This window comes from Somniosus microcephalus, chromosome 3 (genome assembly GCF_052327205.1).
Source record: "Somniosus microcephalus isolate GS21.2 chromosome 3, FLI_Smic_1.0, whole genome shotgun sequence".
NCBI classification, from domain to species: domain Eukaryota; kingdom Metazoa; phylum Chordata; class Chondrichthyes; order Squaliformes; family Somniosidae; genus Somniosus; species Somniosus microcephalus.
The window spans coordinates 224,912,387-224,934,152 of record NC_140989.1 but is presented as its reverse complement, the minus strand read 5'-3'; the positions used below and the strand labels follow the sequence as shown (position 1 = coordinate 224,934,152).

The 21,766-nt window shown below is 55.9% G+C and overlaps 1 protein-coding gene across 1 annotated transcript in view; it reads right to left on the bottom strand.

Moving 5' to 3' along the window:
- The window catches only part of dars2 (aspartyl-tRNA synthetase 2, mitochondrial), a 67,020-nt gene that overhangs the window by 31,082 nt on the left and 14,172 nt on the right, over positions 1–21,766 (bottom strand). The window contains exons 5-7 of the mRNA XM_085982197.1: positions 7,785–7,880; positions 5,789–5,912; positions 4,267–4,313 (exon numbers count right to left, since the gene is read on the bottom strand). Coding sequence (XP_085838323.1) covers positions 4,267–4,313; positions 5,789–5,912; positions 7,785–7,880 — 267 coding nt within the window. The remainder of the gene's footprint in view (positions 1–4,266; positions 4,314–5,788; positions 5,913–7,784; positions 7,881–21,766) is intronic.

The window sequence follows — 21,766 nt, the reverse complement described above, 5'->3', positions numbered from 1 at the left end:
CTGGAAGCATTATGTGAAAAATATAATAGGCCTGATCTATTGCCACTGGAAGCAATGTGTGAAAAATATAATAGGCCTGATCTATTGCCACTGGAAGCAGTGTGTGAAAAATATAGCCCTGATTTTATCCAGTTAATTACTCACAAATTGACATTGAATACAGCCAGTTGAAACAGTGCTTATATAAATGGAACTGGAACCTGGGCTACTGCTTTAGGAAAACACAAACTATACAGGAAACTTTCTTTTATCCGGCCCCTAAATAACCGGAAATGTTGGTTAACCGGCAAAATTCAGGAGTAGGTTCAGGTAACTTTTATTACTTTTTTTTACTCCATTTGTTGCTGTGCAAGGGTGTAGCTGCAGCTGTTGCTAAGCTACAGAGACGCTTGCAACTTGTGCCGATTGTTCTGAAGCTCAACAGGGTTTGTTGCTTTATATGGAGCTCTGAGCTCCGTATCTTTTACTATAGCGTTCGGTTATCCGGAATTGTTGATGAACCGGCACCACGTCGGTCCCGTCCGTGCCGGATAACAGAAAGTTTCCTGTACTGGAGTTTGATCTTTTATGAAAACTAACAAATGCATTACCAACAAATGAGCAAGAAGAAATAAAACAATCTTCTGCTGAAGGCACTGACTCGTGCTTTAGTACAGCTCCAAAGACGAGTGTGAAATGAACCCTGGTTTGTATGTGCTTGGGGGAGCCACACAACAATTTTATTATTGCTGTAAAACACTCAAAACCTCACTCAGTTTTGACCAATTTCAGCCCATTTTAATATTCCGGGACAAAAGGTTTCTCCTGCCCTTCTCGAGAAAGATTTGTGAACCTTAAAACCCATACATTTCAGGCCTACAATCATTTTGTTTAATGTAATTGTTAACACATGGTGTACTCAGACTGCATTAACCCATTCATGAGTTGAATGTAAAGTATATTTACAAGCCTTCCTGCTCCACCTGGTTTGACTACAATTGATTTTTAAAAAGTAGCAATTTGAAGTACAGTTTGAAAATCAAACTCATTTCGACTTTCTCACCAGTTTTTCTCTGTCAATTTTCTCTCCTCTACTGAAGGTGTTGACTACTTGCTGAGTACAATTCCACAGGCACCAGTTACCCTCTGCTACCTCGACCAAATGGCCATGACTTGCGAGCCTCGACAGCGAGTGTTGGCATGATTTCCCCCCTTTTTGGCCCACGACTATTGAAGCCCCACAGCGGTTCAGCTAACATCAACACAGCCTCAGGATCAGACCTGGAATCTTCCTGGTCGTATGGATCAATTAGTCACTGATCCATCGGGGAGCTCTTATAACCATTTAACTATAAAGATTAAATGTAACCATTACACATAACCAGGCAGATCCACCAGTGCAGCTCTGAAATCTGATCCAGAAGCTGAGTTGGAATCTCAAACTCTGTAGACATTAGAAGTTAACTACGCTTGGTTTTGCGTCTTATCTTTTCCACTGCTCAAGATTTCTCACTCCAACAGGCTACTCCATTACAATGGAAAGGAACCCTATCCTGCCATACAAAGACCTTCCCTCGGGCAACATAAACCACGGAAGTCCACCATCTGTACTGTCTTCAACTCTGTAGGTCTGAAGTCATTGAGATAGGAAAGGCAACACAATGAGCGAACACGACAGCTAGAACAAAAACAGCTCCCCTGCAACTCAGCGGGGAAATGCATCAAGTATCATGATTTAGATTTTTCTTGACCATTTGATTAGAAAGTATTGTGGAAAAAAAAGTTACTTTAAATATTGGGTTTGTAAAGCAAAGTGTATTCACATAAGTTTTCAGTAAGCAATTTGTTGGCCTGTTGTGGCAATTGGTAAACACCTCACACCACTGCATTGGGAAATCTCTGATCTTGGGCACTCGGTGGGGGTTGTCCAGCAGGTCTTGTCTTCTGGCTGGGATTACCAGGACTTAAAAGTAGATAGAGATAGAGTCAGTCAGGCTTTCAAACATAAAGCTGTGTGATCTGTCTCAGGATCAGATGGAGAATGTACGACGGTAGTTTGGAATTTTTTTTTTGAGACAAGCAAGTTGACCTGCTAATGTGGGGAAATATACGGTACTTATTATATTTTATTATTGTAAGAATACTGATTAAATTAAGTAAGTCCAATCATAACTGTGAAATTAAACAGCTTAATGACTTGTAATGATCCTTGTCTTAGCAATTGTTTTCTCAGTCCACCGTCGAAAAAACATGAGGGCCATGTGGGGGCACGGGCAAAAGACATGTACAGATTACAAAGAGGTACAATTGTTACACGTCTGGGATAAGTAGATTGTGGGCAATGTGAGTTTACTCCAGCGTGTTCGGGGTGTGGGGTCAACTTACGGGAGCGACTGACGCCACTGAGCTCGAGAAAATATCTGCAGCAAACCCTAAACCTGTACCAATGACATATCTGCCTCTTATTGACTCACACCACTGGTGTTCTGGTGGACTGATAGAATTTTGTGCAAAGAAGCTGAAAGGAAGCAGGTGGGCACTAGGAAGCTTTGGGCCAAGGCTACTTGGGTAATGCTCAGTGGGCAGCACTCTCACCTCTGAGTCAGGAGGTTGTGGGTTCAAGTGCCACTCCAGAGACTTGAGCACAACAATCTAGGCTGACACTCCAGTGCAGTGCTGAGGGAGTGCTGAACTGTTGGAGGTGCCGTCTTTCAGATGCCTGGGATGGCAGGAATGACGTATGAGGAGAGGTTGGGTCGATTGGGCTTATACTCGCTGGAGTTTAGAAGAATCAGAGGGGATCTCATTGAAACTTATACAATTCTGACAGGACTGGACAGACTAGATGCAGGAAGGATGTTCCCGATGGTCGGGGAGTCCAGAACCAGGGGTCACAACCTAAGGATAAGGGGTAAGCCATTTAGGACAGAAATGAGGAGGAATTTCTTCACCCAGAGAGTGGTGAACCTGTGGAATTCTCTACCACAGAAGGCAGTAGAAGCCAATTCATTAAATATATTCAAGAAGGAGTTGGATATATTTCTTAAGGCTAAAGGGATCAAGGGATATGGGGAGAAAGCAGGGACAGGGTACTGAATTTGGATGATCAGCCATGATCACATTGAATGGCGGAGCAGGCTCGAGGGGCCAAATGGCCTACTCCTGCTCCTATTTTCTATGTTTCTATGTTATCATGTGGTGGGGTAGCGTACCCAGAGAGCAGGAAGGTGCTAGGTCTGTGCTGAGTTATCCGATCCCAGCCAGGCAATAGTGAAGGCACTACGATTGGTCTCAAGTATTTGGAAGGGAAACAAAACCAAAAAATTCAGACAGCGTCTTTGTCCCCGATTGCTCTCCGCTGACCTGTGCTTGGAGGTACTAGTGTGTGTACACTGGGCAAGCATGAGATTGGACTTGGGCTGAGTGCTCCTCATAGTCAAATAGCCTGCCAACACCCACTGTCCAGACTCACACATGTAAAATAGCAACTAGGACAATAGAACTGCTGTGCCAACATGAGTCACCTCCTTCAGGGGAGAGAGAGGGATTTTTTTAAAATACCATGCGTAAGATGAAGCATCAATGTTGCATACAAACATATAAAATTGATGGGCAGGAAAAGAAACAGCTGGTCCATCAAGACTGCCCCACACACCATGATGGCCAGACCACCATGGCTAAACACTTCTTCCCTCCCTCGACCTCTCCACCTCACACCCACCCCCGCAGCCATGAAATCTCCTGGGAGAGGTATAAAAAAAGAGAAAAAAGCCCAGGGCCAATAGGAAAGAAAATACTCTGTAAAATTCCTCTCCGGCACCCTCAGACAATCAAAACAAGTCCAGGAGGTCAAATGTATTGCTACTGCAGCTCATTAGTCTGAGGGTGTAGTGAAGCTGTCAGCAGCTCCGCTCAGCTGCTGCTCCAACACACAAAGTGAAAGAAAACATGTTTGTGCCCATGATCCCCCAAATGGCAATACCCTGCTCGAATGTGCCTCCACACCAAGATGCTGAGAGGAGGTCAGCCTCTTCCCCACAGGGAGATTGGGGTGGGGGGGGGGGGGGGGGGCGGAAATCAGAGGAAAAGCATCCCTGGACTTCTGAACACATTTTTGTGACCAAATCAAGAAGCAGGTAGCCCACCCACCATCTAGGCCTAGGAATGGTATGTGACAGGATGGAGGTTGAAATAGCTGGGGAAGTGATACACATTGGCAAAGAAACTGTAGGGGGTGGGGGGGGGGGGGCGGGGGTGGTGGAGAGAGAAATATCTTGCAGTACTTACCCCAGGAGTTTTCTTAAATAATGTTGGAGTCTCCACATCTACAAAGCCTGGAGACAAAACATAAGAAAGCGGTCAGGTACTGAATGAATATACTTGCTGAACATCACAACTTCACACATGTTTCATGTCTCCTATCATTTGGTACATTTTATGACTGATACGGTTTTACCAAAACTGCAACTTTGCTATAGAAGAGTGAATTGCTCAAAGGTGCGAGTTAAACACCAACTATTACAGTATATGGAGAAAATCCAGATGGGTCAGCTTGTAACAACAGGCCATAATTAACAGAGACAACGAACAGCACTGACTCAGGAAAGGTGAAGGGAGAATAAAGTAAAAGAAAGAAAACAATTCCCATTGGTACGGTGCCTTTCATCTTCTCAGGGCGCCCCAAAGCAGTTCACAGCCAATGAATTGCTTTCTGAAGCGTAGTCACTGCTGTCTGTAGCTAAACCAATTTGCGCACAGAAGGATCCCAAAGACAGCAATGAGATAAATTACTAGATTTTGGAGGCGTTGATTGAGTGATAAATGTTGACCAGGACACCAGGAGAACTCTCCTATTCTCCTATGAACGGCTGGGTGGGCCCTCATCTGAAAGAGACAGTGGGGAGAAATTCAGCATGTTAGCGCCTGGCGGGGGCACTAACAGGGCACTCAGGCAGTAGCGCTACGGCGGGGTGAATCCTGCAAATTCGCCAGCCCCGTAGCACCAGCGTTAACAGTTAGCACCTCGGCACCTTTCGCCATGCTGATCGTGACGCTCGCTGGGCGCCCGATCTGCAAACTTCAGTCGCACCCACTGCCTTACCACCTCACGCCGACAGCGCCAGGGAGTGGAAGCGTGAACTAACCGGCTGGCGGCTGCTACTTAAAGGGATGCGTCCCAGCTGTCAAGGAACTTCCGTTCCAAAGGTCAGAGATGAGTGCCAGAGAGCGCAGGATGTATCTGCAGCCAAATAAAGTCTGCTTAGTCCCCGGAGTGTTGTGGGCCATCAAAGAACTTTGCATTTCATCCACAGCATATCGTCATTCTGCACTCTCCCGAATCATTGGGGGCTGGTGTGCAGAGTCCAGTGACCCTCCCCTTTAATGGCTGCAAGGCGCCTTCGCCAATGCTCACTCCCGATTACACAACACCTGATATTTGGTATCGCTTGGAGCCTAACGCCACTCACCTACGCCATTAGCGCCTGATTTAGCGCTCCCCTGCATTCTGTGAGCGCTGAGGTGGAATTTAGTGGGCAGCGAGATTGATTAGCACCTGGTGCTAAACTTCCAACTTCTCAAAAGTTAGAGCCCCAACTGGGGCGATACAAATTTCTAGCCCACTCTCTGACAGTGCAGTACTTCCTCAGCACTGCACTGGTTTCAGCCTAGAAATGTGTGCAAGACCCTTCAGTGAGGCTGAACTCAGTGGCAAGAGTGCTACTACAATAGAAGGGGGGGAAAATAATTATAAAGGGAGAAAGGAAAAAGAACCAAATGATGTGACATCATGCAAGCGAGTATTTCTTACCGTGTAAATTACAGAGGTACTCCCGCATCCTCATGACCATCTGGGAGCGCAGTCGCAAGTTGTACTGCAGCTGGGAGCTCCTCAGGTCTAGGTATCGGTGCTGCATACGCAGTGCTTCTGACTTCTACAGAAAAGTAGAAAATCAAAATTTAAAAAACTGCGTGTCATGCCAGAAAATGAAATCTTACAATATATAATCTTACAGCAAAGAAGGAGACTATTCGGCCAATTGTGCCTGTGCTGGCTCTTTGAAAGAGTTATCCAACTAGTTCCACTCCCCTGCTCTTTCCCCATAGGCCTTCATTTTATTCCTTTTCAAGTATTTATCCAATTCCCTTTTGAAAGTTACTTTTGACTCTATTTTCACCACCCTTTCAGGCAGTGAATTCCAGATCATAACAACTCACTGCGTTAAAACATTTCTTCTCATTTACCCTCTAGTTCTTTTGGCAGAGGGGAGATAAGGATATGTTATTAATCTATTATTAATAATGTATTATTAATCTGTCTAAAATGTCACTGATGCCTCTATATCAGCAGAGCCATTGTCAGTTTCATTCATATAATCTTGAGAGCCACCAAGTGCAGCAAATCTCCTTTAGAAAGCTCTTGAGTAGAGCCACTCCAATGGCTCAGCATGGTATGGCACTTTCCAGGACTGATCCCTGCTCTGAACTGAGTTAGATCATCTCAGTTGGGTAGCAGTTGGAGTCAGTACAATTGGGCTGATGTCTCTGGGCTAGGAGGGGATAAAAATAGCAACCAGGAGCCCTACTCCTGTCTGGAGCGTCACTGCTGGACATTTGCCAGATGAGGACACAACCAGCTAGACTGTGATGACTCTATGAACAAACTGGCCATCAACATTCACTATCCAAGCTCAAAGGACAAACGATCTCTTGGCTGCCTCCAGCGTGTAGAAGTCACTACCTTTAGGATAATTGGGGCAGAAGAGAAAAACTGGAGGGGTGTGGTAAGAAACCTTTTCAATATACCTGTTCTATAATGCACAGTTATGAGTTTATCACTAATAGAGATCCAGAAGTATACCCTCTTTAGAAGACACTGATCTTGCATTTATATAGCACCTTAGGACACCACAAAAAGATTGAAGTATTCACTGATGTAATGTACAATTGGCAAAACTTTAGTCAGTTCTTTGCCATGACAGTTAAGAGTTCTTCTTTGTGATAAATGAGCAGTTTAACCTCAGAAATAGAGAACAGAAAAAGCAAAACACAAAAAAAGGAAATGGTGCACTGCTGTCCTATAAGTGGCAGTCTAGGGTTAGGAAACATCCTTAAGAATGCTCAGCTTCCAAGTAGAGAAGGGTGGATAGGTGAATGTGCTGCCAGAAAGTTGTCAAATGCAATCCTTGGTCTGTAGTGAGTTAACTGGTCTCAGCAGGTGCGGCAATTGGAGTCTACAATTGGCCTCAATGCTTTCTGGACGAGGGAGAGGAAAGATTGGCCAGGATTCCTACTCCAGATCAGAATCTGGTGCTGAAAGCTGCCTGTGCATGGCTGTTGGGTGAAGACAGGATTGGCTCGGCTACAATTCCCGCCACTCCCCATACATTCTGGCAAGGCTCATACAACTGGGTGGGTTAGAAAAATGATCACTGGGTGACTTATTGGATAGCTGCTGACATTTTTGGGACTGTAAGTCAACTGCTTCAGGGCAGGAAGGAAGAAAATTGAGGGGAAAATAGTAAGAATTCAAACAGTATCATGACTAAACAAGAGAAATTTTAGACCATGTGCCATCACAGAGTGAGTGATGTGGTACAACGGTGAAAAAGGCATCCCGGTGCACTCTATCACATCTGGTTATAGCGTGATACGAATACCTTTGAGTAGGATAACTGCCAGACATCTTAACAAAGAAATTAGATGAAGTGCGCAGAGTTTTATGTGGAGCAAGGAAGTGGAGGAAAAAATAAAGTTTAAGTAAATACAAAGTTGCCTGTATTTGGGGTTTTAACTCCAGGACTCACCTTTACAAACTCCTTGGTTTCAAAGGGCAGCTTCCTGCATCTGTTCAGAATCTCAGCATGCTGCAACCGCACTTCAATCTTACCTGTTGACATCTCCTAAAACACAAAAGGCAACCTGTCAAATTGGGCAGCTTTCACCGTCAGGACAAAATCATGTTAAAATTTGCATAACAAAAATTTCCAACAGTGAAAAAGAAAAAACGCACAATCCATGAAAGACCCAAAGTTTACAGCATTTTATATAAGTATCGAGCACATAACCTAGGCTGACACTTCAGTGCAGTACTACAGCACAAAGTCAAGATTTACCACAGGAGTCAAGATCCAGTGTATTCTTCACGCAGTACTACTGAGTAGCAGGTAATTTGACCAGTATGCACAGACATAATTCAGTCTGCATTTTAAAGTCTTATATTCTGTTCATATTGTTACATGATATACTTTGATTTATACTATTACTAGCTGGAGTGCCTGGCGGTGCCGAGGGTTTTTTGAGGGCATGTTGTTATGAAAAAAGTAGAAATAATTTTTATATATATATAAATGAGTTTGTCTGTCTGTCTGTGTGGGAAGGAGAGAGAGACTGGGGGGGGGAAGAGAGGCCCGGGGATCGAGAGAGAGACTGGGGGGAGAAGAGAGAGAGAGAGACTCGGGGGGAGAGAGAGAGAGACTGGGGGGGGGGAAGAGAGGCCCGGGGATCGAGAGAGAGACTGGGGGGAGAAGAGAGAGACGGGGGGGAGAGCGACTGGGGGGGGGGGGGAGAGAGAGAGAGACTCGGGGGGAGAGAGGAGAGCGACTGGGGGGAAGAGAGAGAGAGACTGGGGGGGAAGAGAGAGAGAGAGACTGAGGGGAAGAGAGAGAGAGAGACTGGGGGAAGAGAGAGAGAGAGACTGGGGAAAGAGAGAGAGAGAGACTGGGGGAAGAGAGAGAGAGAGACTGGAGGGGAGAGAGAGAGACTGAGGGGAAGAGAGAGAGAGAGATGGGGGAAGAGAGAGAGAGAGACTGGAGGGGAAGAGAGAGAGAGACTTGGGGGAAGAGAGAGAGAGAGAGACTGAGGGGAAGAGAGAGAGAGAGACTGGGGGAAGAGAGAGAGAGAGACTGGAGGGGGAGAGAGAGAGAGACTGGGGGGAAGAGAGAGAGAGAGAGACTGGGGGGAAGAGAGAGAGAGAGAGACTGGGGGGAAGAGAGAGAGAGAGAGACTGGGGGGAAGAGAGAGAGAGAGAGACTGGGGGGAAGAAAGAGAGAGAGAGACTGGGGGGAAGAAAGAGAGAGAGAGACTGGGGGGAAGAGAGAGAGAGAGAGACAGGGGAGTGAGAGAGAGAGAGACTTGGGGGAAGAGAGAGGGAGAGAGACTGGGGGGAAGAGAGAGAGAGAGAGACTGGGGGAAAGAGAGAGAGAGACTGGGGGGGAAGAGAGAGAGAGAGAGAGACTGGGGGGAAGAGAGAGAGAGAGACTGGGGGGAAGAGAGAGAGAGAGAGAGACTGGGGGGGAGAGAGAGAGAGAGAGACTGGGGGAGTAGAGAGAGACGGGGGGGAAGAGAGAGAGACTGACTGCTGGATTTAGTTCGGGATTAGCCTGGAGAGAGAGGGGGGGGAAGGAGCGCCTCAGGCCTGGCCCGATGGATCCCTGCGAAGGAAGGAAGGAAGGAAGGCGGCGAGCTCTCCCTCCCCTCTCCCACCCCCCTCACTCTTTCCCTCCCCTCACCCTCTCTCTCTCCCTCCCCCCTCACTCTTTCCCTCCCTCACCCTCACTCTCTCCCTCCCCCCTCTCTCTCCCTGCCCCTGTCTCTCCCCTCTCCCCCCCCTCTCCCTCCCTCTCTCTCTCTCTCTCTCTCTCTCCTCTCCCTGCCTCTCTCCCTCCCTCCCCCACTCTCTCTCCCTCCCCCTGTCTCTCCCTGCTTTCCTCTCTGTCCCTCCCTCCCCTCTCCCTCCCTAGCGCCTCAGGCCCGGACACTGAGCCAAGCCCCGGGACCGGGCCGAGGGGGGGAAAGGCCGAGTCCCCGGCCCGCGGCCGCAAACGGAGCTGAGCCCCGGGACCGGGCCGAGGGTGGGAAAGGCCGAGTCCCCGGCCGCAAACGGAGCCAAGCCCCGGGACCGGGCCGAGGGGGGGAAAGGCCGAGTCCCCAGCCCACAGGCGCAAACGGAGCCGAGCCCCGGGACCGGGCCGAGGGGGGGGAAAGCCCGAGTCCCCGGCCGCAAAGGGAGCCGAGGACCGGGCCGAGTAGGGGGGGGGGGGAAAGCCCGAGACCCCGGCTGGGGCCTCCAGCTCCACAAGGTGGGGAGACCTTCCCTGGAAGACAACTGAGTTCCTTCATACTTGAAATGGATCACTTCATTTCTAACTGTTCCTAAATACTGTTAAAAACTGAATTAATTTGTTCTTTTCCTCAGTTCTATGTATTCAAGTTCAGGTTTTTAAGCACCCCATAGCTAAGAAGACAACTGCACTACATGATCTGGCATTAAGCCATATAGAACAGGAAGGTGGCAGCTGTTAAAAAGTGAATAAAAGTAAAAGCTGAGGTATAGATGGCCGAATTAACGGCAGTTTGAAAGATTAGGCCCCGCCCACACACGCCATGAAACGCCCCCCGTGAAGCAGCGCGCTCCCCCCGTAGGATTGGTCAACCTTCACGTCACTCAATGCTAATGAGCGGATTTCCCCCGTATGATTGGCCATCCGCTATTGAGCGGAATTTTGAACGTTTTTTGTCCACTGTCCGAACAATTTTTGTCTGACCAAAAAGTAAATACGCCTAGGACACCCTCCTAATCATAACCTTTCTTTTGATATAACATATGTGTAGGTACGCTCTATAACTTTTGAGTGATGCCCAGACAGACAGACAGACACCACTATCCTTTTTTATATATATCTATATAAATATCTAGCCTTCTATATATATATAAATAAACTAGCTGGAGTGCCCGGCAGTGCCGAGGCTTTTTCGAGGGCATGTTGTTGTTGGAAGAGAGAGAGAGAGCGACTGGGGGGAAGAGAGAGAGCGACTGGGGGGGAAGAGAGAGAGCGACTGGGGGGGAAGAGAGAGAGCGACTGGGGGGGAAGAGAGAGAGCGACTGGGGGGGAAGAGAGAGAGCGACTGGGGGGGAAGAGAGAGAGCGACTGGGGGGGAAGAGAGAGAGCGACTGGGGGGGAAGAGAGAGAGCGACTGGGGGGGAAGAGAGAGAGCGACTGGGGGGGAAGAGAGAGAGCGACTGGGGGGGAAGAGAGAGAGCGACTGGGGGGGAAGAGAGAGAGCGACTGGGGGGAAGAGAGAGAGCGACTGGGGGGAAGAGAGAGCGCGACTGGGGGGAAGAGAGAGAGCGACTGGGGGGAAGAGAGAGAGCGACTGGGGGGAAGAGAGAGCGCGACTGGGGGGAAGAGAGAGAGCGACTGGGGGGAAGAGAGAGAGCGACTGGGGGGAAGAGAGAGAGCGACTGGGGGGAAGAGAGAGAGCGACTGGGGGGAAGAGAGAGAGCGACTGGGGGGAAGAGAGAGAGCGACTGGGGGGAAGAGAGAGAGCGACTGGGGGGAAGAGAGAGAGCGACTGGGGGGAAGAGAGCGCGACTGGGGGGAAGAGAGAGAGCGACTGGGGGGAAGAGAGAGAGCGACTGGGGGAAGAGAGAGAGCGGCTGGGGGGAAGAGAGAGAGCGACTGGGGGGAAGAGAGAGAGCGACTGGGGGGAAGAGAGAGCGCGACTGGGGGGAAGAGAGAGCGCGACTGGGGGGAAGAGAGAGCGCGACTGGGGGGAAGAGAGAGAGCGACTGGGGGAAGAGAGAGAGCGACTGGGGGGAAGAGAGAGAGCGACTGGGGGGAAGAGAGAGAGCGACTGGGGGGAAGAGAGAGAGCGACTGGGGGGAAGAGAGAGAGCGACTGGGGGGAAGAGAGAGAGCGACTGGGGGGAAGAGAGAGCGCGACTGGGGGGAAGAGAGAGCGCGACTGGGGGGAAGAGAGAGCGCGACTGGGGGGAAGAGAGAGCGCGACTGGGGGGAAGAGAGAGCGCGACTGGGGGGAAGAGAGAGCGCGACTGGGGGGAAGAGAGAGCGCGACTGGGGGGAAGAGAGAGCGCGACTGGGGGGAAGAGAGAGCGCGACTGGGGGGAAGAGAGAGAACGACTGGGGGGAAGAGAGAGAACGACTGGGGGGAAGAGAGAGAGCGACTGGGGGGAAGAGAGAGAGCGACTGGGGGGAAGAGAGAGAGCGACTGGGGGAAGAGAGAGAGCGACTGGGGGAAGAGAGAGAGCGACTGGGGGGAAGAGAGAGAGCGACTGGGGGGAAGAGAGAGAGCGACTGGGGGGAAGAGAGAGAGCGACTGGGGGGAAGAGAGAGAGCGACTGGGGGGAAGAGAGAGCGCGACTGGGGGGAAGAGAGAGAGCGACTGGGGGGAAGGGAGAGAGCGACTGGGGGGAAGAGAGAGAGCGACTGGGGGGAAGAGAGAGAGCGACTGGGGGGAAGAGAGAGAGCGACTGGGGGGAAGAGAGAGAGCGACTGGGGGGAAGAGAGAGAGCGACTGGGGGGAAGAGAGAGAGCGACTGGGGGGAAGAGAGAGAGCGACTGGGGGGAAGAGAGAGCGCGACTGGGGGGAAGAGAGAGCGCGACTGGGGGGGGAAGAGTGAGCGCGACTGGGGGGAAGAGAGAGCGCGACTGGGGGGAAGAGAGAGCGCGACTGGGGGGGAAGAGAGAGCGCGACTGGGGGGAAGAGAGAGAGCGACTGGGGGGAAGAGAGAGAGCGACTGGGGGGAAGAGAGAGAGCGACTGGGGGGAAGAGAGAGCGACTGGGGGGAAGAGAGAGAGCGACTGGGGGAAGAGAGAGAGCGACTGGGGGGAAGAGAGAGAGCGACTGGGGGGAAGAGAGAGAGCGACTGGGGGGAAGAGAGAGAGCGACTGGGGGGAAGAGAGAGAGCGACTGGGGGGAAGAGAGAGAGCGACTGGGGGGAAGAGAGAAAGCGACTGGGGGGAAGAGAGAAAGCGACTGGGGGGAAGAGAGAGAGCGACTGGGGGGAAGAGAGAGAGCGACTGGGGGGAAGAGAGAGAGCGACTGGGGGGAAGAGAGAGAGCGACTGGGGGGAAGAGAGAGAGCGACTGGGGGGAAGAGAGAGAGCGACTGGGGGGAAGAGAGAGAGCGACTGGGGGGAAGAGAGAGAGCGACTGGGGGGAAGACAGAGAGCGACTGAGGGGAAGAGAGAGAGCGACTGGGGGAAGAGAGAGAGCGGCTGGGGGGAAGAGAGAGAGCGACTGGGGGGAAGAGAGAGAGCGACTGGGGGGAAGAGAGAGAGCGACTGGGGGGAAGAGAGAGAGCGACTGGGGGGAAGAGAGAGAGCGACTGGGGGGAAGAGAGAGAGCGACTGGGGGGAAGAGAGAGAGCGATGGGGGGAAGAGAGAGAGCGACTGGGGGGAAGAGAGAGAGCGACGGGGGGGAAGAGAGAGAGCGACGGGGGGAAGAGAGAGCGCGACTGGGGGGAAGAGAGAGCGCGACTGGGGGGAAGAGAGAGAGCGACTGGGGGGAAGAGAGAGAGCGACTGGGGGGTGGAGAGAGAGCGACTGGGGGGAAGAGAGAGAGCGACTGGGGGAAGAGAGAGAGCGACTGGGGGAAGAGAGAGAGCGACTGGGGGAAGAGAGAGAGCGACTGGGGGAAGAGAGAGAGCGACTGGGGGAAGAGAGAGAGCGACTGGGGGAAGAGAGCGAGCGACTGGGGGAAGAGAGAGAGCGACTGGGGGAAGAGAGAGAGCGACTGGGGGAAGAGAGAGAGCGACTGGGGGAAGAGAGAGAGCGACTGGGGGAAGAGAGAGAGCGACTGGGGGAAGAGAGAGAGCGACTGGGGGAAGAGAGAGAGCGACTGGGGGAAGAGAGAGAGCGACTGGGGGAAGAGAGAGAGCGACTGGGGGAAGAGAGAGCGCGACTGGGGAAGAGAGAGCGCGACTGGGGAAGAGAGAGCGCGACTGGGGAAGAGAGAGCGCGACTGGGGAAGAGAGAGCGCGACTGGGGGAAGAGAGAGCGCGACTGGGGGAAGAGAGAGAGCGACTGGGGGAAGAGAGAGAGCGACTGGGGGGGAAGAGAGAGAGCGACTGGGGGGAAGAGAGAGAGCGACTGGGGGGAAGAGAGAGAGCGACTGGGGGGGAAGAGAGAGAGCGACTGGGGGGGAAGAGAGAGAGCGACTGGGGGGAAGAGAGAGAGCGACTGGGGGGAAGAGAGAGAGCGACTGGGGGGAAGAGAGAGCGCGACTGGGGGGAAGAGAGAGCGCGACTGGGGGGAAGAGAGAGCGCGACTGGGGGGGAAGAGAGAGCGCGACTGGGGGGGAAGAGAGAGCGCGACTGGGGGGAAGAGAGAGAGCGACTGGGGGGAAGAGAGAGCGACTGGGGGGAAGAGAGAGAGCGACTGGGGGGAAGAGAGAGAGCGACGGGGGGGAAGAGAGAGAGCGACGGGGGGGAAGAGAGAGAGCGACGGGGGGGAAGAGAGAGAGCGACGGGGGGGAAGAGAGAGCGCGACGGGGGGGAAGAGAGAGCGCGACTGGGGGGAAGAGAGAGAGCGACTGGGGGGAAGAGAGAGAGCGACTGGGGGGTGGAGAGAGAGCGACTGGGGGGTGGAGAGAGAGCGACTGGGGGGAAGAGAGAGAGCGACTGGGGGGAAGAGAGAGAGCGACTGGGGGAAGAGAGAGAGCGACTGGGGGAAGAGAGAGAGCGACTGGGGGAAGAGAGAGAGCGACTGGGGGAAGAGAGAGAGCGACTGGGGGAAGAGAGAGAGCGACTGGGGGAAGAGAGAGAGCGACTGGGGGAAGAGAGAGAGCGACTGGGGGAAGAGAGAGAGCGACTGGGGGAAGAGAGAGAGCGACTGGGGGAAGAGAGAGAGCGACTGGGGGAAGAGAGAGAGCGACTGGGGGAAGAGAGAGCGCGACTGGGGAAGAGAGAACGCGACTGGGGGAAGAGAGAGAGCGACTGGGGGAAGAGAGAGAGCGACTGGGGGGGAAGAGAGAGAGCGACTGGGGGGGAAGAGAGAGAGCGACTGGGGGGAAGAGAGAGAGCGACTGGGGGGAAGAGAGAGAGCGACTGGGGGGAAGAGAGAGAGCGACTGGGGGGAAGAGAGAGAGCGACTGGGGGGAAGAGAGAGAGCGACTGGGGGAAGAGAGAGAGCGACTGGGGGGAAGAGAGAGAGCGACTGGGGGGAAGAGAGAGAGCGACTGGGGGGAAGAGAGAGCGCGACTAGGGGGAAGAGAGAGCGCGACTGGGGGGAAGAGAGAGCGCGACTGGGGGGAAGAGAGAGCGCGACTGGGGGAAGAGAGAGCGCGACTGGGGGGAAGAGAGAGCGCGACTGGGGGGAAGAGAGAGCGCGACTGGGGGGAAGAGAGAGCGCGACTGGGGGGAAGAGAGAGAGCGACTGGGGGGGAAGAGAGAGAGCGACTGGGGGGGAAGAGAGAGAGCGACTGGGGGGAAGAGAGAGAGCGACTGGGGGAAGAGAGAGAGCGACTGGGGGGAAGAGAGAGAGCGACTGGGGGGAAGAGAGAGAGCGACTGGGGGGAAGAGAGAGAGCGACTGGGGGGAAGAGAGAGAGCGACTGGGGGGAAGAGAGAGAGCGACTGGGGGGAAGAGAGAGCGCGACTGGGGGGAAGAGAGAGCGCGACTGGGGGGAAGAGAGAGAGCGACTGGGGGAAGAGAGAGAGCGACTGGGGGGAAGAGAGAGAGCGACTGGGGGGAAGAGAGAGAGCGACTGGGGGGAAGAGAGAGAGCGACTGGGGGAAGAGAGAGAGCGACTGGGGGAAGAGAGAGAGCGACTGGGGGAAGAGAGAGAGCGACTGGGGGAAGAGAGAGAGCGACTGGGGGAAGAGAGAGAGCGACTGGGGGAAGAGAGAGAGCGACTGGGGAAGAGAGAGAGCGACTGGGGGAAGAGAGAGCGCGACTGGGGGAAGAGAGAGCGCGACTGGGGGAAGAGAGAGCGCGACTGGGGGAAGAGAGAGCGCGACTGGGGGAAGAGAGAGCGCGACTGGGGGAAGAGAGAGCGCGACTGGGGGAAGAGAGAGAGCGACTGGGGGAAGAGAGAGAGCGACTGGGGGGGAAGAGAGAGAGCGACTGGGGGGGAAGAGAGAGAGCGACTGGGGGGGAAGAGAGAGAGCGACTGGGGGGGAAGAGAGAGAGCGACTGGGGGGGAAGAGAGAGAGCGACTGGGGGGAAGAGAGAGAGCGACTGGGGGGAAGAGAGAGAGCGACTGGGGGGAAGAGAGAGCGCGACTGGGGGGAAGAGAGAGCGCGACTGGGGGGAAGAGAGAGCGCGACTGGGGGGGAAGAGAGAGCGCGACTGGGGGGGAAGAGAGAGCGCGACTGGGGGGGAAGAGAGAGAGAGCGACTGGGGGGAAGAGAGAGCGACTGGGGGGAAGAGAGAGAGCGACTGGGGGGAAGAGAGAGAGCGACGGGGGGGAAGAGAGAGAGCGACGGGGGGGAAGAGAGAGAGCGACGGGGGGGAAGAGAGAGAGCGACGGGGGGGAAGAGAGAGCGCGACGGGGGGGAAGAGAGAGCGCGACTGGGGGGAAGAGAGAGAGCGACTGGGGGGAAGAGAGAGAGCGACTGGGGGGTGGAGAGAGAGCGACTGGGGGGTGGAGAGAGAGCGACTGGGGGGAAGAGAGAGAGCGACTGGGGGGAAGAGAGAGAGCGACTGGGGGAAGAGAGAGAGCGACTGGGGGAAGAGAGAGAGCGACTGGGGAAGAGAGAGAGCGACTGGGGGAAGAGAGAGAGCGACTGGGGGAAGAGAGAGAGCGACTGGGGGAAGAGAGAGAGCGACTGGGGGAAGAGAGAGAGCGACTGGGGGAAGAGAGAGAGCGACTGGGGAAGAGAGAGAGCGACTGGGGGAAGAGAGAGAGCGACTGGGGGAAGAGAGAGCGCGACTGGGGGAAGAGAGAACGCGACTGGGGGAAGAGAGAGAGCGACTGGGGGAAGAGAGAGAGCGACTGGGGGGAAGAGAGAGAGCGACTGGGGGGGAAGAGAGAGAGCGACTGGGGGGAAGAGAGAGAGCGACTGGGGGGAAGAGAGAGAGCGACTGGGGGGAAGAGAGAGAGCGACTGGGGGGAAGAGAGAGAGCGACTGGGGGGAAGAGAGAGAGCGACTGGGGGGAAGAGAGAGAGCGACTGGGGGAAGAGAGAGAGCGACTGGGGGGAAGAGAGAGAGCGACTGGGGGGAAGAGAGAGAGCGACTGGGGGGAAGAGAGAGCGCGACTGGGGGGAAGAGAGAGCGCGACTGGGGGGAAGAGAGAGCGCGACTGGGGGAAGAGAGAGCGCGACTGGGGGGAAGAGAGAGCGCGACTGGGGGGAAGAGAGAGCGCGACTGGGGGGAAGAGAGAGCGCGACTGGGGGGAAGAGAGAGAGCGACTGGGGGGAAGAGAGAGAGCGACTGGGGGGGAAGAGAGAGAGCGACTGGGGGGAAGAGAGAGAGCGACTGGGGGAAGAGAGAGAGCGACTGGGGGGAAGAGAGAGAGCGACTGGGGGGAAGAGAGAGAGCGACTGGGGGGAAGAGAGAGAGCGACTGGGGGAAGAGAGAGAGCGACTGGGGGGAAGAGAGAGAGCGACTGGGGGGAAGAGAGAGAGCGACTGGGGGGAAGAGAGAGCGCGACTGGGGGGAAGAGAGAGCGCGACTGGGGGGAAGAGAGAGAGCGACTGGGGGGAAGAGAGAGAGCGACTGGGGGAAGAGAGAGAGCGACTGGGGGGAAGAGAGAGAGCGACTGGGGGGAAGAGAGAGAGCGACTGGGGGGAAGAGAGAGAGCGACTGGGGGGAAGAGAGAGAGCGACTGGGGGGTAAGAGAGAGAGCGACTGGGGGGAAGAGAGAGAGCGACTGGGGGGAAGAGAGAGAGCGACTGGGGGGAAGAGAGAGAGCGACTGGGGGGAAGAGAGAGAGCGACTGGGGGGAAGAGAGAGAGCGACTGGGGGGGAAGAGAGAGAGCGACTGGGGGGGAAGAGAGAGAGCGACTGGGGGGGAAGAGAGAGAGCGACTGGCGGGGAAGAGAGAGAGCGACTGGGGGGAAGAGAGAGAGCGACTGGGGGGGAAGAGAGAGAGCGACTTGGGGGGAAGAGAGAGAGCGACTGGGGGGAAGAGAGAGAGCGACTGGGGGAAGAGAGAGAGCGACTGGGGGGAAGAGAGAGAGCGACTGGGGGGAAGAGAGAGAGCGACTGGGGGGAAGAGAGAGAGCGACTGGGGGGAAGAGAGAGAGCGACTGGGGGAAGAGAGAGAGCGACTGGGGGGAAGAGAGAGAGCGACTGGGGGGAAGAGAGAGAGCGACTGGGGGGAAGAGAGAGCGCGACTGGGGGGAAGAGAGAGAGCGACTGGGGGGAAGAGAGAGAGCGACTGGGGGGAAGAGAGAGAGCGACTGGGGGGAAGAGAGAGAGCGACTGGGGGGAAGAGAGAGAGCGACTGGGGGGAAGAGAGAGAGCGACTGGGGGGAAGAGAGAGAGCGACTGGGGGGAAGAGAGAGAGCGACTGGGGGGAAGAGAGAGAGCGAATGGGGGGAAGAGAGAGAGCGACTGGGGGGAAGAGAGAGAGCGACTGGGGGAAGAGAGAGAGCGACTGGGGGAAGAGAGAGAGCGACTGGGGGGAAGAGAGAGAGCGACTGGGGGGAAGAGAGAGAGCGACTGGGGGGAAGAGAGAGAGAGACTGGGGGGAAGAGAGAGAGCGACTGGGGGAAGAGAGAGAGCGACTGGGGGGAAGAGAGAGAGCGACTGGGGGAAGAGAGAGAGCGACTGGGGGGAAGAGAGAGAGCGACTGGGGGGAAGAGAGAGAGCGACGGGGGGGAAGAGAGAGAGCGACGGGGGGAAGAGAGAGAGCGACGGGGGGGAAGAGAGAGAGCGACGGGGGGGAAGAGAGAGCGCGACGGGGGGAAGAGAGAGCGCGACTGGGGGGAAGAGAGAGAGCGACTGGGGGGAGGAGAGAGAGCGACTGGGGGGTGGAGAGAGAGCGACTGGGGGGAAGAGAGAGAGCGACTGGGGGAAGAGAGAGAGCGACTGGGGGAAGAGAGAGAGCGACTGGGGGAAGAGAGAGAGCGACTGGGGGAAGAGAGAGAGCGACTGGGGGAAGAGAGAGAGCGACTGGGGGAAGAGAGAGAGCGACTGGGGAAGAGAGAGAGCGACTGGGGGAAGAGAGAGAGCGACTGGGGGAAGAGAGAGAGCGACTGGGGGAAGAGAGAGAGCGACTGGGGGAAGAGAGAGAGCGACTGGGGGAAGAGAGAGCGCGACTGGGGGAAGAGAGAACGCGACTGGGGGAAGAGAGAGAGCGACTGGGGGAAGAGAGAGAGCGACTGGGGGAAGAGAGAGAGCGACTGGGGGGGAAGAGAGAGAGCGACTGGGGGGGAAGAGAGAGAGCGACTGGGGGGAAGAGAGAGAGCGACTGGGGGGAAGAGAGAGAGCGACTGGGGGGAAGAGAGAGAGCGACTGGGGGGAAGAGAGAGAGCGACTGGGGGAAGAGAGAGAGCGACTGGGGAAGAGAGAGAGCGACTGGGGGGAAGAGAGAGAGCGACTGGGGGGAAGAGAGAGAGCGACTGGGGGGAAGAGAGAGAGCGACTGGGGGGAAGAGAGAGAGCGACTGGGGGGAAGAGAGAGAGCGACTGGGGGGAAGAGAGAGCGCGACTGGGGGGAAGAGAGAGCGCGACTGGGGGGAAGAGAGAGCGCGACTGGGGGGAAGAGAGAGCGCGACTGGGGGAAGAGAGAGCGCGACTGGGGGGAAGAGAGAGCGCGACTGGGGGGAAGAGAGAGCGCGACTGGGGGGAAGAGAGAGCGCGACTGGGGGGAAGAGAGAGCGCGACTGGGGGGAAGAGAGAGCGCGACTGGGGGAAGAGAGAGCGCGACTGGGGGGAAGAGAGAGAGCGACTGGGGGGAAGAGAGAGCGCGACTGGGGGGAAGAGAGAGAGCGACTGGGGGGAAGAGAGAGAGCGACTGGGGGGAAGAGAGAGAGCGACTGGGGGGAAGAGAGAGAGCGACTGGGGGGAAGAGAGAGAGCGACTGGGGGGAAGAGAGAGAGCGACTGGGGGAAGAGAGAGAGCGACTGGGGGGAAGAGAGAGAGCGACTGGGGGAAGAGAGAGAGCGACTGGGGGGAAGAGAGAGAGCGACTGGGGGGAAGAGAGAGAGCGACTGGGGGGAAGAGAGAGAGCGACTGGGGGGAAGAGAGAGAGCGACTGGGGGGAAGAGAGAGAGCGACTGGGGGGAAGAGAGAGAGCGACTGGGGGGAAGAGAGAGAGCGACTGGGGGAAGAGAGAGAGCGACTGGGGGGAAGAGAGAGAGCGACTGGGGGGAAGAGAGAGAGCGACTGGGGGGAAGAGAGAGAGCGACTGGGGGGAAGAGAGAGAGCGACTGGGGGGAAGAGAGAGAGCGACTGGGGGAAGAGAGAGAGCGACTGGGGGAAGAGAGAGAGCGACTGGGGGGAAGAGAGAGAGCGACTGGGGGAAGAGAGAGAGCGACTGGGGGGAAGAGAGAGAGCGACTGGGGGGAAGAGAGAGAGCGACTGGGGGGAAGAGAGAGAGCGACTGGGGGGAAGAGAGAGAGCGACTGGGGGGAAGAGAGAGAGCGACTGGGGGAAGAGAGAGAGCGACTGGGGGGAAGAGAGAGAGCGACTGGGGGAAGAGAGAGAGCGACTGGGGGGAAGAGAGAGAGCGACTGGGGGGAAGAGAGAGAGCGACTGGGGGGAAGAGAGAGAGCGACTGGGGGGAAGAGAGAGAGCGACTGGGGGGAAGAGAGAGAGCGACTGGGGGGAAGAGAGAGAGCGACTGGGGGGAAGAGAGAGAGCGACTGGGGGGAAGAGAGAGAGCGACTGGGGGAAGAGAGAGAGCGACTGGGGGAAGAGAGAGAGCGACTGGGGGGAAGAGAGAGAGCGACTGGGGGGAAGAGAGAGAGCGACTGGGGGGAAGAGAGAGAGCGACTGGGGGGAAGAGAGAGAGCGACTGGGGGAAGAGAGAGAGCGACTGGGGGGAAGAGAGAGAGCGACTGGGGGGAAGAGAGAGAGCGACTGGGGGGAAGAGAGAGAGCGACTGGGGGGAAGAGAGAGAGCGACTGGGGGGAAGAGAGAGAGCGACTGGGGGGAAGAGAGAGAGCGACTGGGGGGAAGAGAGAGAGCGACTGGGGGGAAGAGAGAGAGCGACTGGGGGGAAGAGAGAGAGCGACTGGGGGAAGAGAGAGAGCGACTGGGGGGAAGAGAGAGAGCGACTGGGGGGAAGAGAGAGAGCGACTGGGGGAAGAGAGAGAGCGACTGGGGGAAGAGAGAGAGCGACTGGGGGAAGAGAGAGAGCGACTGGGGGAAGAGAGAGAGCGACTGGGGGGAAGAGAGAGAGCGACTGGGGGAAGAGAGTGAGCGACTGGGGGGAAGAGAGTGAGCGACTGGGGGGAAGAGAGTGAGCGACTGGGGGGAAGAGAGTGAGCGACTGGGGGGAAGAGAGTGAGCGACTGGGGGGGAAGAGAGTGAGCGACTGGGGGGAAGAGAGTGAGCGACTGGGGGAAGAGAGTGAGCGACTGGGGGGAAGAGAGTGAGCGACTGGGGGGAAGAGAGTGAGCGACTGGGGGCAAGAGAGTGAGCGACTGGGGGAAGAGAGTGAGCGACTGGGGGGAAGAGAGTGAGCGACTAGGGGGAAGAGAGTGAGCGACTGGGGGGGAAGAGAGTGAGCGACTGGGGGGGAAGAGAGAGAGCGACTGGGGGCCAAGAAGAGAGCGACTGGGGGCCAAGAGAGAGGGCGACTGGGGGCCAAGAGGAGAGGCGACTGGGGGCCAAGAGAGAGAGCGACTGGGGGCCAAGAGAGAGAGCGACTGGGGGCCAAGAGAGAGAGCGACTGGGGGCCAAGAGAGAGAGCGACTGGGGGCCAAGAGAGAGAGCGACTGGGGGCCAAGAGAGAGAGCGACTGGGGGCCAAGAGAGAGAGCGACTGGGGGCCAAGAGAGAGAGCGACTGGGGGCCAAGAGAGAGAGCGACTGGGGGCCAAGAGACTGGCAAGAGAGCGACTGGGGGCCAAGAGAGAGAGCGACTGGGGGCCAAG